The sequence below is a fragment of the Amia ocellicauda genome, chromosome 10, assembly GCF_036373705.1.
Source record: "Amia ocellicauda isolate fAmiCal2 chromosome 10, fAmiCal2.hap1, whole genome shotgun sequence".
Taxonomy (NCBI): Eukaryota; Metazoa; Chordata; class Actinopteri; order Amiiformes; family Amiidae; genus Amia; species Amia ocellicauda.
The window spans coordinates 34241956-34260764 of NC_089859.1; the positions used below are offsets into that span (position 1 = coordinate 34241956).

Here is an 18809-nt window from a genome sequence, read left to right on the forward strand (position 1 = left end):
AGTTTGCATAATTGCCAGACATATCTTCCCTCTAATTAATTTGTGCATGCCTTTTCGAGTGCCTCTACAAATTTACAACCAATAAACAGATATTAAGACATAGCGTTTCTTGACCCAGTTGGATTTATGGTTAAGAGAAAAAACTAAAACTTTGGGAATCATGTGCATTCATAAATCAGACCGTAGATCGCAGATATAATGTCTATTATGAATTCAAGGCTACTCTTACATGATGATGGGGTCAACTTTTGTTGAGGCTTCGAATACAACAGTGAAATATCAGGCTTTTCACATTCATAAATCACTTGTATTGCCCAAAGAAGGAGGAAACGAGTTTGTTCACTCAAGCCTAATTATACTGAAGAATAGTGAAGAGGACAGTATACCCTCTTGATGAGCCTTATGCCTATTGCCTGTCAGTCTTTCGCCTTTCAGAGCAATATATACGTCAATAATGTATCAAAAATTAGTGTGTCCCTGTATGAAGACACTCATATTTCAAGCCTCGGCCTCCAGAACAGGATTTGATGTAACAAAAATATAGCTTGTCCTTGCAATCAAGTATAATGTAAAAACTGTCTACTTACAAATACTGCCACTGAGTAGAGCTAAAGTTTTCAGATATTCAAAAGGTGGTAAAAAGAACTCTGAGATATTATGAAAAGTGCATGAATGTCAGTTTAATGTATAGAGTTGTAAAAATGTATTATTTAGTCATTTAAGTCATATCATCTGTTTAAAGAGATTGTAGCACATGATCAAGTCATGTTTCTGAGAATGTGTAAAGCAAGCACGCTTTGGACAAGAATAAAAGCACGTCAGTTATACCTTGCTGCTTTTAACAAAATCACAAATTTAAGCAGGTCTGCTTATTGATATTGTTGGTCTAAATCCAATGTTGGTTTAAAACTGCATATTTCAAGGGGATTTTCCAATGGTGTTGCAACTGATACAGGTACTTCTCCTCTTACACTTGATGTATTCCAAATGCTGCATCGTGGAAAAACATAATGGGCTTAACTCCGATTATGTTAGATTAGTTAATTGTATAAAATGTTGACTTAGGCTTGCATTCAACGGCTTCATATTAACTTTGCTGCAAAATTTTTTTATTTAAATGGACCCTTTAAAAATCACTCTGTGCAAGATTGTTAACCCCTCTTAAACCACTGCAATATGTGTGCACAGATACAATACAAAGTTGTAAGCAAAGATAATTTGATCCTTTGTCTATACTACATTGTTAAGTTGCATTATATGATTTTGTTGTTTGTTTTTTTCAAATTAGATTGGGAGTGTGGTGGAGTTTCAGTGTCAGTCCGGCCATCTTCTTCAGGGCTCAACCACAAGAGTGTGCAGGCCAGATCTCACATGGAGCGGAGTGCAGACAGAATGCATCCGTAAGTAGAAAATCTGTGCTGTAGTCAACCTAACACTAGCAGGCCATTTCTCAGTGTCCATGGTTATGTACACCAAAAACTAGAAGTTCAGTCAATTAGAGGAAGAAATACTACGTAATTCCCTCGGCTCATTACAAAACCTCAAAAAAACTAATTTTGTTTTTCTCTTTTTACCTAAAGCTCAAAACTTTCTGAGAGTTCTTGTTAAGGTTTATAGGTTATGATGTAGGAGGATACTTGTAGGCAATTTTAGCTGAAGTTCGAAAAACAAAAGTGTTTGCACTTAGGGAAAATACAGTAAGTTCTGAAAGTCATCCTACTTCTTTTCAAACCAGCCTCTTCAAAGAATAGAAATCAGCCTCTCAGTGTCAGAGCACTTAGAAATAAGCTCTTTCCATTTCTGAAATCACTGGGGACACAGGGAAAAGACCAGATATAATTGTTTCAGTATCGAATCACTCATATAATACAATTGCTATATTGGCAGAGTATTTGGCCCCTACTTGCAATCCTCTTGTATGAGGTGCCATCTTGTTTGGGTGAGGTTCCAACTATTTGTGGTAATGCAAAATGCATATAAAACATGGTGAAAGAAAAGGGGTGTTGGCGGTGTCATGTGTCATGGCGCCTTTCTCTTGTAGGCTTAAACAAGCTGGCCTTACTTCATTTACAAATGTATTCAAAATAACGAATTAATTCCTTACATTTTCTACCTGCTTTTGTAGTGAAATCCTGGTCAATAAATAGCTGTTGCGATCAACCCCAGAGTCTCTTGTAATGCAGTGATGGATTAGGTGAAACCTTTGAAGTTCTTAAGCATTTTGGGATCCTTCAGAATGAAATGTTCTGTATAAATGCAAAGTAATTGCGCACTCTGCATGAAGTCCATTGCTGTCTAAGCCAGTTTGGAGGCTTCTTTTATTTCAGTATAATACTCTGAAGATGAAGAAGCTGCACATTTGTACACATCTTGTTCATTATGCAACAGAAACTAATAACATTAAAATACTGTCGAAAGTACTTAAACTAAATTTAGTACTGCAACTCAAATTAAATGGATGACTCTCAGTATTGAATCAACAGATTGCAGTTTAGTCAAGGACTTCTCAATTATAATTAAAATGTTCTAAGCATGTGAAGCTATCAGAGAGATTATCAAAGTTTATTTAATTTCATAATCAACACATATTCCAGGTCCTTACCATTCCTGTTGCTGCTTTTTATTTGGTTTTCTCCCAGCAATTTTAAAATTCAGTACTAAAATATATGTCTCATTGCAGATAAAATTGAGCATGCATTAAAAACACATAAGGAATACAACAACAAAAAAAATCAAGCAGAATCTGTGTAACTGGGTAAAGATTGGACAATGTCCTCAATATTACTTCCTGCTTTGGTCTTGCAGGCTAAAAGTCAATGTTGTATGCATTATGCTTGGTAAAATATAAAACAATAAAAGAGTAAAGAAATTAAATTATTTGTGCAGATGCTTTTCAAAAGTGGAATCATGGTTCTAAAAAAAAGTGGTTTCAGATGCCACCAAGTCTCTTTTGAGCTTGAATCTGTACAGCAACGGTGTGTCCTGGAGGATGCTGTCTGTCTGATGTCCCTCACAGCTGCTGCAAAAACAATAAGAGCCATTTCCATCAAATTATGTTGTGGAGAAAGACATTTCACTACCAACTGCAAAAGACATCCCAAGCACAGTTCCTAGATAAATGCAACCTGATAACTTGAATGTTGTGACCTTGGCCAAAACATTCAGACAAACATTATTTGAAGGGACATTGAATTGCATGTATTAACTGTTAATAGTAATGTAATACATACTATACTACATACTGTAGTAAGAGTGCGCCAAGTGGACAAATGAAAGTTTAAAATAAATATAAGCTTTTTCAAGATTCTGGGAATATATGTCAGTGGATCCACTGTCTTGCTTGTCTGTTTGTTTGTTTGTTTATTTTTCAACTGAGTGCTCATTTATTTAATTGAAACCTTTATTGATTTAATTTCTTTAATTTGACTTTGACTTAAATTGTTTAGTTTACAAAAAGTTTGAGTATTCAAATGCTTTATGACATTTTAAGTTATCCCAATGGTTTAAAGTAGTTAAAAAGTTCTGAATAACCAAAATATTACATCAGTTATGGGATCAATTAAGTAATTTAGAGTTTAGTAAGAACAACATCAAGCAGGTCAGTGGAGCCCCAGGACCTGGGTTGAGAACCACTGTTATATGTTATACTTATGGACAGATTTTTATTCAAGTAGAATGTATTCTACATTTTTGTTGGGGTAGTTTTTTTTTTTTACAGATAGATTAAATACTGTCATCCACATAGTACTTGAAGTCAGAAATAAACTATAGATTCTTAGTCTCAATTAAACTCTGAACAGCTGAATACCCTGATTAATGTACATATGCATTTAAGTTAATTAATGACATGAGAACCCATGGCTAATTAGTTTGTTCATTGGGGGCATTCCAGGAGATTCATGTAAGAGATACATATACTTTGTTCAAATAGGGAAGCATATCAGTGCCCCACAGCTGAGTCACTGAAGTAGTTCTAGCTTTCATGTTTTGTGTTTCATCAATTTTACATCGAAGACCACTTTCCCTTTTATAAATAATGTAATTTCTTATATTTTGAGTCTTCCTTTAAAGGAATGCCAAATTCTATGCTGAAACTAAGAAAATAAAAAAACAGAATTATCAGGCAGTGAATATTATGTTATCTTGGAGAGAGAGGAAAAAAGGAAACATCTGAAGACTTATTAAGTAGCATAAAGTATTTAAGGAAAATATTACTGAAAGATTTGCTTTAGAGGGCTTTGCTAATTTAGGAAAAAAATATATATCATTACAAAATGAATGCTAGAATGCACCTAATTTGACAAATTTCACAAACAGAAAGGGATGGGAAACATTTGTACTAGTTTTGCCGAGCAAATTGTTGCCTTTAACCTTTGTGCGCTACCATAATTTAAACATTCTCCTAGACCTTGGAAAATATTACACTTACAAACAGATAGATTGTTTCAATATTTAAACAGATAGATCACTATTTGATCACTGCATTCTAATGGTGTAATGGTGTCTAATTGTTGCAACAAAGTGTCTGTTTTTAGAGAATGCATCACCTGAATGTATGATCTCATATAATCCCTGTCCCTTGACATCTAAAACTCTCACAGATTTTAAAAGCAAAAAATGCAGAGATTATTATTTTGATAAATGTACTTACCCATATGGTAGAGGGTACTCTATAATGAAACAAATGATAACAAATGAAAAGGACTCCAGCAATATTTATATATATATAAAAGTATAAGATAATGATTTGATTGTGTCCAGTGCCGTGTTAGCCTGAAGCTTCATCCCTGTCGATGTATAATAATGGACTCTATTTCTATTACAGCTCACACCTGTAAACAGCCAGAAAGTCCCCCTCATGCAAATGTGGTTGGAATGGATCTGCCTTCACTGGGATATACGTTGCTTTACAGTTGTCAGCCAGGCTTTTTTCTATCTGGAGGATCAGAGCACAGAGTTTGCAAGTCGGATGGGACATGGACTGGCAAAATGCCAATATGTCGAGGTTAGACATTCCATCTTTCCCCTATATATACATATACACACTCCTTACTTTCTACTATGGATTTCATTTTATTTTGGGCTAATTTGCATTCCATGTATTTAATGGCTGATAATGTAAAAATACTTAATAAAACACATTTATTTAGATTGTATTAGTACATCTTGAACAAACTATTTTAGTAACTGTTATTAATATGGTATTACCTTTGGCCAGTATACTACAGTATGCCTTTTGCAAATATATGTAAATGTCTGCAATAGGGTTGATATTACATACAGAACATGAATAGATAGATTGCTCTAAATTAAGATCATTTAACATCCTAAGATCGCACAATACTTTTTTCTGAAAGTTTAACATCTGTTTTTCATGATATTTATTTATGATTTTTTATTTATGCAGCTGGTTCAAAATTATCAGAGAAAACCATTAAGCCTGTGCCAGGGACACCGAGTCCTAAACTTCATGGTAATTATTATTATTATTATTATTATTATTATTATTATTATTATTATTATTATTATTATTATTATTAACATTGTACATATTCCTTCACTGTTTATTTACAGATTACATTTTGTGAAATGTATGTTTTTTGTAATTGCACAAGTATTACATATGAAACTTAAAAAACCTGGTGTCCAAATCTACAGTAGTTGCAAAGAGAAAAACATATCTTCAGCTTTGGTGGTAAAAAGAGAGATAATGTCAGCATTCCTAAAATCAATCCAATCAGGCAAAATCTTTCATTCATTCTTATTCTCCTTGAACTAGCAGATAATCCTCCCAGTTTCCATAACCTCAATAAGTCAGCACTATTATTACATCTTTTCAAATGTAGAAAACTGTTGTTTGGGAAAGTAAATAAATAAATCATAAATTACGAATTGACTGAAATGACCTTGTGTTCCACTGTGTGTTTACAGAGTCCCATGATAATGAGGTCCATAGTGCTTCAAATAGTTTGCAGTAGAGGCCACTAACTCCCTCATTTTTGTTTTGTGTTTTAGTTCCTGATGATGTATTTGCTCCCAATTACATCTGGAAAGGTTCCTATAACTACAAGGGAAAGAAGCAACCAATGAATTTAACTATAACAAGCTTTAACACAACAACGGGTAGAGTTAATGTAACGTTAACCGACAGTAACATGGAACTGCTGCTTTCAGGTAAGTGCTGATCTGTTCAATGCAATGTCTGATTGAATGCTGCATTAAACGTTTGACTTTTCTATATTCCAGTAGTCATGGACATGGAATGTTTGTATAGGATTATTTCACATTTTATTAAAAAAAAAAAAAATATATATATATATACACTCACCTAAAGGATTATTAGGAACACCTGTTCAATTTCTCATTAATGCAATTATCTAACCAACCAATCACATGGCAGTTGCTTCAATGCATTTAGGGGTGTGGTCCTGGTCAAGACAATCTCCTGAACTCCAAACTGAATGTCTGAATGGGAAAGAAAGGTGATTTAAGCAATTTTGAGCGTGGCATGGTTGTTGGTGCCAGACGGGCCAGTCTGAGTATTTCACAATCTGCTCAGTTACTGGGATTTTCACGCACAACCATTTCTAGGGTTTACAAAGAATGGTGTGAAAAGGGAAAAACATCCAGTATGCGGCAGTACTGTGGGCGAAAATGCCTTGTTGATGCTAGAGGTCAGAGGAGAATGGGCCGACTGATGCAAGCTGATAGAAGAGCAACTTTGACTGAAATAAGCACTTGTTACAACCGAGGTATGCAGCAAAGCATTTGTGAAGCCACAACACGTACAACCTTGAGGCGGATGGGCTACAACAGCAGAAGACCCCACCGGGTACCACTCATCTCCACTACAAATAGGAAAAAGAGGCTACAATTTGCACAAGCTCACCGAAATTGGACAGTTGAAGACTGGAAAAATGTTGCCTGGTCTGATGAGTCTCGATTTCTGTTGAGACATTCAGATGGTAGAGTCAGAATTTGGCGTAAACAGAATGAGAACATGGATCCATCATGCCTTGTTACCACTGTGCAGGCTGGTGGTGGTGGTGTAATGGTGTGGGGGATGTTTTCTTGGCACACTTTAGGCCCCTTAGTGCCAATTGGGCATCGTTTAAATGCCACGGCCTACCTGAGCATTGTTTCTGACCATGTCCATCCCTTTATGACCACCATGTACCCATCCTCTGATGGCTACTTCCAGCAGGATAATGCACCATGTCACAAAGGTCGAATCATTTCAAATTGGTTTCTTGAACATGACAATGAGTTCACTGTACTAAAGTGGCCCCCACAGTCACCAGATCTCAACCCAATAGAGCATCTTTGGGATGTGGTGGAACGGGAGCTTCGTGCCCTGGATGTGCATCCCACAAATCTCCATCAACTGCAAGATGCTATCCTATCAATATGGGCCAACATTTCTAAAGAATGCTTTCAGCACCTTGTTGAATCAATGCCACGTAGAATTAAGGCAGTTCTGAAGGCAAAAGGGGGTCAAACACAGTATTAGTATGGTGTTCCTAATAATCCTTTAGGTGAGTGTATATATATACAAGTGCAAGTTCAATGCAAAGAAAATATTAGCACTTTAAACAGGAATGTTTGGAAGACGTTTACTTTTTATGTATTTATTCATAAAATGTATTGTTTCAAACTGATTACCTGATAAAGTATGTGGCCACCAACATGTGTATTCACACAATTAAAATATAGAGTAAATTCTTCAGTATTAAGTCTAATATAACACTGAAGATAATACAAGCCATTCATTCTTGCACTGGCACTGAGGTGGAACAGAGAGATAATTGCTGAGACCCGAGAAAGTAATTCAGTCCAGAAAAGAGAAATAAAGCCTGAATAAATTAGATATTTTGGACAGTGAAATAAAGGTTAGTGTTGTTGCAAAGATAAAAGAAAGCCTTTATAACTGCGGGGAGTTGTGGGAACTGAACTGCAGGGGAAATGATTAAGTTATGACAGGTGTCTAATTTCCAATGTGTGTGTCTGCGATGGGGGAAAAGGTTTGAGAAAAGGTTTTAATTATTTTACATAACCGGCTTTGTGATGCATGATCTTTTTGTTGTGCAGTGGGGCATATAAGTATCCCCCAGATATATAACCAGCATTAAGTGCTTGCTTCCAGGAAAATACATAGCAGGATACATTTTATATTAATGTGTAATCCTTTTTGCCAAATGCATTGCTATTCAATCATAAAACAAGTGCTGTTACTTTTATTTAGTATTGTTTGTGTGGATTTCTTATTTGCACTGTTTCGTATCTATTACTAGAGCTTATAATAATGCAGCTTGTTTTTATATTGGCTGAACAGCAGGCATACAGATATAGACATTAAAAGCCTACCAAGATACTTCAGATATACTGGATGCTTGTGTGTACACGTTCTTGTAACTGAAGTCCTTTGCAGTATAGTCAGGAGATCAGTATACATTAAATATAATTAATTAATTAGTAATACCCTCAGTCTTCAAAAAATATAACATGGTATGATTATTGATGTTCTTTTTTATATTATTCATTATAGACTTCCTACAAAAGACAAATGTTATGGATAGTGTGAATCTTTGAGGCTCCCTTAAAATGCCCCACCTTTATATTCAATATGAAATATATTTTAACTCATCAAGTCAAGCAAAACATAACATTTCCTCAGAATAGACACTAAGCTACACCATTAAGATTGACGAGAAGATTGCATAGGCAAACATGGGAACCACAACTTATGAGTTTCAACCCGTAGAAACATTGTTTGATGTATGTGTGCGTGAGTATATATGTATGGATTGAGAGAGAGAGATATGAGGCTGATTAGAGATTCAATTCACTTTGCTATCAAATGGAAACATCTCTGAAAGATAATCTGCAATACAGGTCTCCATTTCTTTAGTCTTACCAGTAAAAGAAAACAAGGCAATTGGATGTACAGTATCTTTAAAATGTATAGATGTATGAAAATTAAAAATGCCCACCATTTAGGGTGCAAGACTATGAGATGATTTTAACTTAATCTCAAATCTGGTTAAAAAGAATCCGCAGTGTATACATGACCTTAAAATGATATTGATGTAGTGCAAATTATCTCTGAAGAAATTCCCATTATTCTGCTCATTCTCCTTTTCACAACATCAAAGCTTTCAGACGGTGGATTTGAATCCAGGAAATTAATCTTCTCTTTAAATAAGTGTGCTGACCTTTTCTAATAATCACATGAAATTATGCATGAAGCACGCTGGATAATTCATTTTCAGATGTATTCCTGATAATTTCATGAATAGTATGCTCAAAATAAGAGTGTATGGAATTAGGAACTAATAATAATAATAAGACAATGTTTTTTGTTTTTTTGAACTATCCCATTAACTCATACTCCATCAAGTAAAGTGAATTTAAATATATCTGTTTATGTTAAATCAAACTGCATTTTATAGGGATTTATTCAGCTTACTCTAATGTTCTCCACATCTGATTGAGAACTAATATAAATCAAATATACTCATTACCATGTGTGTTTGTCTGTGTGTAACATAGTACCAGTGCTGTGGGTAATTGAAAAACAATTTTAATTTAACACACAGGAGTTTATAAAAGCCAAGAAGCAAGGTTGATGCTGCTTATGTACCATGCAAAAGCATCATCTTATACTTCTCTGAGCAAGATTAAAGAAGAAACGTGGTCCATGGATGGTTTTGTAAGTATATTTTAATGGACTGAGATGGGCTACTGCACACTCAAGCCATTATAGGCTGACAGGGGTCATTTTTAGCACAAATTGCTATCTGTTCCATGTGAAGTTGATTGTCTCTTTCTGTGTGAAGACCATATGCTCTAAATGCAAATGCTGTGTTTTACTTTCTATTCAAAAATAGCATGGCAAGTTTTAATTGAAATCTAGTGTCCTAATCTCTGCTTCTAGTGAAAATGGTTGGATGTTTAAATTCTTACTGATGTGTCCTTGTATGCATTTAAGGAGATTTCTTGAAAAAGAAGAATTATAGTAATCAGTGATCACACAGTATGGAAGGTGAAGAGTCATTAGAAAAATTCAGGTCAAGTTGACTGTGTTGAATTTCTTTTATTCAAGTTATTTGAGGAACAATCGTAAAAGGTCTCAATGAGTTCAGATTTTGCATGTTGTTAAATAACTAATATATATATACAGTGAGGAAAAAAAGTATTTGATCCTCTGCTGATTTTGTACGTTTGCCCACTGACAAAGAAATGATCAGTCTATAATTTTAATGGTAGGTGTATTTTAACAGTGAGAGACAGAATAACAACAACAAAATCCAGAAAAACGCATTTCAAAAAAGTTATACATTGATTTGCATGTTAATGAGGGAAATAAGTATTTGACCCCTTCGACTTAGTACTTGGTGGCAAAACCCTTGTTGGCAATCACAGAGGTCAGACGTTTGTTGGAGTTGGCCACCAGGTTTGCACTCATCTCAGGAGGGATTTTGTCCCACTCCTCTTTGCAGATCCTCTCCAAGTCATTAAGGTTTCGAGGCTGACGTTTGGCAACTCGAACCTTCAGCTCCCTCCACATTTTTCTATGGGATTATGGTCTGGAGACTGGCTAGGCCACTCCAGGACCTTAATGTTCTTCTACTTGAGCCACTCCTTTGTTGCCTTGGCTGTGTGTTTTGGGTCATTGTCATGCTGGAATACCCATCCACGACCCATTTTCAATGCCCTGGCTGAGGGAAAGAGGTTCTCACCCAAGATTTGACGGTACATGGCCCCGTCCATCATCCCTTTGATGCGGTGCAGTTGTCCTGTCCCCTTAGCAGAAAAACACCCCCAAAGCATAATGTTTCCACCTCCATGTTTGACGGTGGGGATGGTGTTCTTGGGGTCATAGGCAGCATTCCTCCTCCTCCAAACACGGCGAGTTGAGTTGATGCCAAAGAGCTCGATTTTGGTCTCATCTGACCACAACACTTTCACCCAGTTCTCCTCTGAATCATTCAGATGTTCATTGGCAAACTTCAGACGGGCCTGTACATGTGCTTTCTTGAGCAGGGGGACCTTGCTGGCGCTGCAGGATTTCAGTCCTTCACGGCGTAGTGTGTTACCAATTGTTTTCTTGGTGACTATGGTCCCAGCCGCCTTGACATCATTAAAAAGATCCTCCTGTGTAGTTCTGGGCTGATTCCTCACCATTCTCATGATCATTGAAACTCCACAAGGTGAGATCTTGCATGGAGCCCCAGACCGAGGGAGACTGACAGTTATTTTGTGTTTCTTCCATTTGCATATAATCGCACCAACTGTTGTCACCTTCTCACCAAGCTGCTTGGCGATGGTCTTTTAGCCTATTCCAGCCTTGTGTAGGTCTACAATCTTGTCACTGACATCCTTGGACAGCTCTTTGGTCTTGGCCATGGTGGAGAGTTTGGAATGTGATTGATTGATTGCTTCTGTGGACAGGTGTCTTTTATACAGGTAACGAGCTGAGATTAGGAGCACTCCCTTTAAGAGAGTGCTCCTAATCTCAGCTCGTTACCTGTATAAAAGACACCTGGGAGCCAGAAATCTTGCTGATTGATAGGGGATCAAATACTTATTTCCCTCATTAACATGCAAATCAATGTATAACTTTTTTGAAATGTGTTTTTCTGGATTTTTTTGTTGTTATTCTGTCTCTCACTGTTACAATACACCTACCATTAAAATTATAGACTGATCATTTCTTTGTCAGTGGGCAAACATACAAAATCAGCAGGGGATCAAATACTTTTTTCCCTCACTGTAGTCAGTTCTACAGAACAACAAAATTAAGTTTAGCTTACAGGAAGATACCTATTTTTTCCTTATAGGGCAACATGCATGTTCCTCTCTACAGACACATGTAACTTTGTGGTTTAGAAACCAGACAAATGTACAAGCTGACATTTAAGTCCAAGAAGTGGAAAATCTCCTGTACACAAATTACAAGCATTTTGGGGTTCTTCTGAATGGGTAACTGTTAAGGTACAATGCTTCAGTTGAAGCAACCCTTCGGGTCCCAGTGAATCAGGCACCCCAGTGAGCGCTTCCAGTAACAGTGTAGACTCTCAGCAGGAGACAGGCCCGGGAAGTAAAGTCACTGACACAATGTCTGTTCGTTTATCTTCGTTTATTGAAAGTTTCACACAGCCTTTTATACATCTACAAGCAATATTTCAAAGGAGGTTCGGGGCCATCCCGAACCTGGATGATATTTTCTTGGCATATGTCCCGGGGCAGTTCCGAGACACGGGAAGCAATAATTCATAAGGTATTCTTTATAATTGGGGAAACAATATTTCATCCAGACATGGAAGCACTGGTACCAAGGACACAGCACACACTATACTGATAAGAACATATTATATAGTTTTTTTTGTTAACTAAAGAATGTCCATGGCAGTAGAAATGATCTCTATCTGCCACACAGATAAGTCTGAGCAGAGAAATAAGAACAAGGAAACCCTTATAAGAGCAAGTTTTAACTAGTATCTTACTGGAAAGCAATTTTACCCCAACAGTAACATTTATTACAGTTCTGATTATAAGGATAAGTCAGTTTTAAAGATATATTTGTAATACATGAAGCAAATAAAATATATTTTCATGGCACTGTAAGGCAGTGGAAGACAAAAAAAATATTGTGCTTATTGGCTTCTAAGCAATGCAATAAATTGCACGTTCAGTTGAGCTGGAAATGGAACAATGCAGCTATAGAACACATTCTGTGGAGTAAAAAGTAAGTCTGGTTGCTTTTGAGCGACTCAAATGGTTAAGCTTTCTGCTTGGAGCTCAAGTTGTCCCCTGTAGTCCAGAGATCAATGGTTCATATCTTGAATTCGCAAAGTGGCAAAGACTGATGGAACAAAGCTGCCAGGATTGATTGGATATAAATCTAGCCACAGTTTCCTCAGCATACCACACAACAACAACCCTGGAGTGTTATTAGTTAGAAATGTGGCAGTCATCCATCCAACACTTTAGCTCTGCCCTTTGCACTGTGGACTTACAATGTGAAAATAAACAGAACGCCTAGTTTTAAGGAGGATGGGTGTATGTTGTCTTCATCTCTCCTGTGCTTACACAAGTACTGCAGCAATGAAAAAAGCTGGTGGAGGATTGGCGATTAGAAAATTAGAGAGGTGGGGTAAAAAATGTATAAACAAAGCCCTAGCAGCTTGTCATGTGACAGGAGCCTACTTTGTGTCTCAAGAGTGAATCACAAAAGAAAATGAGAGGCAGCTTTTAATTGTAGTGCTCCAAGACTGTGGAATTCATTGCCATGTTGTATTAGAGATGCACCCTCATTGGCTATGTTTAATTCAAGACTTTAATTCAAGTCACATTTTTATAAAATGGCTTTCATAAACTGTCCATGATTCTAACACTGATAATGTTTTTATCTGTATTTTATTATCTGCATGTGTTTTGTTCCCTGTCTTAATTGTATTTTAAATTAATTGTATTTTCTTGTACAGCACTTTGAGCTGCTTTAAGTAAGAAAGGCACACTATAAGTATTTTTATTATTATAATAATATATTGAAAATTCAGATTTTTACTAGAAACAAAATATAAATCTGTACTGTATGTTCTGCACACTTTTCCCAAATGAGAATTTAAAAGTCTCACTTCTATATTCTACAGTCCCAAGGCCTCCTCAAAAAGGTATTCACATGTGGGATGTTTCCCTTGCATGACCTTGCAGTGTTATGCAGGGATGTTTTATTTGTGTTTGTTTGTTTCTTTTTTTAATTTCCTTTATTAACAATATTGTATTATATGCTTTGCCTAGGTTTCAGCAGAACCTGATGGTGCAACTTACGTCTTTCAAGGATTTATACAGGGTAAAGACTATGGCCAATTTGGACTACAAAGATTAGGTAAAATATAAAACATTTTATTCTTATTGAATTGAATCATTCAGTAGTTGTCCTTCTTTAAAAATCCTTGCTGATTATATTTCCACACTCAGAAGTGATGATATAATTGCATTTCTTTCTCCAGTACTGTTCCAAAATATAAAAATGGTGTGCCACCAACAGCTGTATGAATATGAACATAATATACACTCACCTAAAGGATTATTAGGAACACCTGTTCAATTTCTCATTAATGCAATTATCTAACCAACCAATCACATGGCAGTTGCTTCAATGCATTTAGGGGTGTGGTCCTGGTCAAGACAATCTCCTGAACTCCAAACTGAATGTCTGAATGGGAAAGAAAGGTGATTTAAGCAATTTTAAGCGTGGCATGGTTGTTGGTGCCAGACGGGCCAGTCTGAGTATTTCACAATCTGCTCAGTTACTGGGATTTTCACGCACAACTTTGACTGAAATAACCACTCGTTACAACCGAGGTATGCAGCAAAGCATTTGTGAAGCCACAACACGTACAACCTTGAGGCGGATGGGCTACAACAGCAGAAGACCCCACCGGGTACCACTCATCTCCACTACAAATAGGAAAAAGAGGCTACAATTTGCACAAGCTCACCAAAATTGGACAGTTGAAGACTGGAAAAATGGTGCCTGGTCTGATGAGTCTTGATTTCTGTTGAGACATTCAGATGGTAGAGTCAGAATTTGGCGTAAACAGAATGAGAACATGGATCCATCTTGCCTTGTTACCACTGTGCAGGCTGGTGGTGGTGGTGTAATGGTGTGGGGGATGTTTTCTTGGCACACTTTAGGCCCCTTAGTGCCAATTGGGCATCGTTTAAATGCCACGGCCTACCTGAGCATTGTTTCTGACCATGTCCATCCCTTTATGACCACCATGTACCCATCCTCTGATGGCTACTTCCAGCAGGATAATGCACCATGTCACAAAGGTCGAATCATTTCAAATTGGTTTCTTGAACATGACAATGAGTTCACTGTACTAAACTGGCCCCCACAGTCACCAGATCTCATCCCAATAGAGCATCTTTGGGATGTGGTGGAACGGGAGCTTCGTGCCCTGGATGTGCATCCCACAAATCTCCATCAACTGCAAGATGCTATCCTATCAATATGGGCCAACATTTCTAAAGAATGCTTTCAGCACCTTGTTAAATCAATGCCACGTAGAATTAAGGCAGTTCTGAAGGCGAAAGGGGGTCAAACACAGTATTAGTATGGTGTTCCTAATAATCCTTTAGGTGAGTGTATACAAGAAGTGCTCTGATAGTATTATGTAATATTTTTTCAGTATTTGTTTTCCAAGTAAAAGTAAAAGAGAAGTGCTAAAGAATAATAAGCAGCAGATAATCTTTTTGCATAACCTTTAGTTATCAGAATAATTATGAAATTAATGTTCTTCCTGAATTTCCTTTTTAGTTTTAATAATGGAAAACTATATATTCCTGAGTTGTGCTTCTATGACTCATTATTAATGTGGATAGTGCTGCTAATATCTTATAGAAAGTACATGGAAAGGAAAGTGGTTTGATTTGGGAAACTTTTATTAAAGATTTCTATTACAAAATGGCAGGAGCACAGGCTGTAGCATCGTGCAACTCTGGCAAATGCCAGAAAGGCTGGACCATTTTTTTGTTTGTGGTGCTGCTCGACTCCCGTGTGGTCGGTCGTCCTGGGTGGCTTTCTGGACCACAATTCGCCAGCATCCTCCCCACCCCCCCGACCACACCTCACCAGCAGCTGCCCCCCACGAGTCCAGGGCCGTTTTTTGGTCCCAGTCCGCCCCTGGGCAGGGCAGGAGAACAATTTAATCTGTAGTTCCTTTCCACAGAATCAGTAGCATTCATATTTTATATCAAAATGATACAAAAACATTTTATATTGATATAAAAGTCCTTATTCCAGAATCACGACTAGTATAAAATCCTCTTTGCCACAAAAATCTATATTTTTCATATGTGCTTTAAAAATATATATAATGTATGTCTACCCTATCATTATGAAGACATAAAAATTAATCATGTGGCTCGTGTCTCATTGTGAACATGGTGCACAATGTTAATGGACATGCAAATAAAAATATATTAAAAAAAATACTAAATGGCAATGGTAATAATTAATATGGTATGTATGACATGCTCGTAGTAGGTTGTCAAGCAGTACAATGACTAATTTTGTGATTGAGAGGAGAAGATGGAACATTAATAGTATTATTAAAATCTTAAATTGTATGCACTTCTAGAGTTTACTTCACATTGCATTTTGCGATTCACGGGCAGCACAAAGTTTTGATTTGGTCTTGTTTCTATAGAGACTGTTAGTAAAAGTGTAATTTAGTTAATTTAGTAATTTAGAGAAAAATCCATTAACACGAAGTTAATTATTGAATATATAAAATATTATACTATGTATATACATATTAAATGTGTATATTAAGTGTATATATATATATATATATATATATATGTAAATATAAACACACACATGCATAAACATAATAAGAAATTGTTTCACCTAACAACAAAACACATTTCCAAGGTGAAACTAGGAACTGATGGAATCATACTGAGTTTCAAAGTATGATAACAGAAAATAAAAGACCTACAAGGATACAAATGAGGGGAAAATGAGAGGGGCACAAAAAAGGAGAAAACTCTGCAAAATTGGTATTATACCTCTGCACTCTACTTTTAAGACAAATGTACTGCAGCTAAATCAAATGTGACCCTATGAAAATATAATCAATTCTTTATAAGAAACAAAATGGATTTGGAGCAAAACAAAGGGAGAACTAGAGGACAAGATGGATTGCATTTCTTTACACTAACTCATTGCACTTATGTCTTTTTTTATTTATAAATACATTTTCCATATAAAATGGGGATTAATCAAGAGCAGTGTTTCACAGTAGCAGTGGCTACCTTAATAACTTTTGGCTGTTTGCTTTGCTTTAAAATGTGGGATCATATGTAAAGGGTGATAACAGTAATACATGTATTTATCCTTTTTTATCTGTTTGTCCCTCCTAGGTCTAAACTTGTCAGAGAGTAATAACTCTTCAAATCAGCCCCATGGTACAAATAGTAGCTCTGTGGCCATAGCAATCCTTGTGCCTTTTTTTGCCCTGATATTTGCAGGATTTGGATTTTACTTATACAAACAGCGGTATGTACTTCTTCCTACATGTATGCTACTGTGTTATGTATATTTGTACTGTGATGCATAATATGTAATTTTAAAAGCATACAGGAGAAAGGAGGAATGGAAAGAGAAAAATAAATATGTGATTTTTCAGATTGACATCCTGTATTCAAATCTCTTAAAAGATAGTTTATGTCTTTATGTGTGCTATGTTTTAATACAGTACCTCCTTTTTATAGGAGTTAAAATGTTCTGCTTCTAAGAATAGAGTAAAGCCTTTTTGTTGCCAGTTGGTCTATTTTAACATGGTTTATTTTATGTTAATTTCCTTTTCTCTTCTCTAGGACTACGCCTAAAACACAGTACACTGGCTGCTCAGTACATGAGAACAATAACGGCCAAGCAGCTTTTGAAAATCCAATGTATGACACCAATGCAAAAGCTGTGGAAGGAAAAGCTGTTCGATTTGACCCTAACCTTAACACAGTCTGCACAATGGTATAATGAAGTCAACTATAAGGAAAATACATTGATTATTTTTTGAATGCTTTACAAAACTGGATATCATGAAACTCCAAGTCAGAATGGTGCACATCCACTGATATATAAAGCACACTTTTCAGGAACCAATGGGTCATGTGCATCTGGAAAAAAAAATAATAATAATCCAACAAAGTGGTTTAGACGACTGATTCTATATATATATATATATATATATATATATATATATATATATATATCTTCATGATCAAAGTGGAGAGTTATTAAGCTACCTTATTGTGCACTCTGAGAGTGCTTGTTCACAGTTTATTTTGTCTTTTTTAAAAGTAAAAGGATCTGTAAATCTACTTGCATATATATGAGGAGCATTCAACACCTATATTTTTGTGCTATATAATACCACTTGGGATGGGTTTGGGTAAAGAGATTATATCAGAGTTTATACAACTATTTCAAAGATGCTGTTACCTTAAAATGAAAAAAAATGCACAAAATTATGTAACAGTAAGCTTTCTTATCTTTCATTTCAAGTCTTCATTTTGCATTATTATTTGCCCCCCACCCTTCACCCTTCACCCTTCCCTTAAAACATTAATTTGAACGGAGACTGATTTGGTTTAGTTTGATTAATTTTTTATGCATGATGTGTTGCACATTCTATAAACGATTGTGTGGTACAGAACTGAAGAATGGATATATACAATTTTAATCAGAAGCTCAGCAGATTCAAATGTTGGATCAAATTATTTGTATCCCTGATTATCTTTATTTATTTACTTCTCATTTTCAAATATATTTAATTAAAGTGTACAGGCCCTATAAGATGAGATAGTTTCAGGAACATTTTCGATATATGATGTAATGTATGATGTATGGGAAACAGCAAACAGTTTTTTTAATTTGTCCCTGGACTACCCCAAATTTAATTCATGAAGTTACATGTATTTTTTTCTTCTAATAATAATAGCAACAATGTTTATTATTATTATTATTATTATTATTATTATTATTATTATTATTATTACTATTATTATTATTATACATATCTTGGCAGTAGTCTGAAATATACTCTATGCTGAGTTTTATATAAGACTGGGTTTCATGTCATTTCAAATCATGAAATAAAAGCATGTTAGTGTTTTCAATTATAATTTGGCATATGTCATATGTGTTTGAAGAAATAATGCGCTAAGGAGTGAAAAATATATTGCAGTGCCTTTTAAAAGATTCATATTCTTAGCAGATAATTCTATTT

General features: G+C 35.8%; 1 protein-coding gene across 1 annotated transcript in view; it reads left to right on the forward strand.

The window, feature by feature from the left end:
• csmd3b (CUB and Sushi multiple domains 3b) overlaps positions 1 to 18560 on the forward strand; it is a 286431-nt gene extending 267871 nt beyond the window's left edge. Inside the window, exons 59-66 of the mRNA XM_066714578.1 lie at positions 1289 to 1400; positions 4826 to 5005; positions 5408 to 5473; positions 6016 to 6174; positions 9597 to 9709; positions 13804 to 13891; positions 16942 to 17077; positions 17398 to 18560. Of these exons, the coding sequence (XP_066570675.1) occupies positions 1289 to 1400; positions 4826 to 5005; positions 5408 to 5473; positions 6016 to 6174; positions 9597 to 9709; positions 13804 to 13891; positions 16942 to 17077; positions 17398 to 17557 (1014 nt within the window). The 3' untranslated portion in view covers positions 17558 to 18560. The remainder of the gene's footprint in view (positions 1 to 1288; positions 1401 to 4825; positions 5006 to 5407; positions 5474 to 6015; positions 6175 to 9596; positions 9710 to 13803; positions 13892 to 16941; positions 17078 to 17397) is intronic.
• Positions 18561 to 18809: the final 249 nt, after the last annotated feature.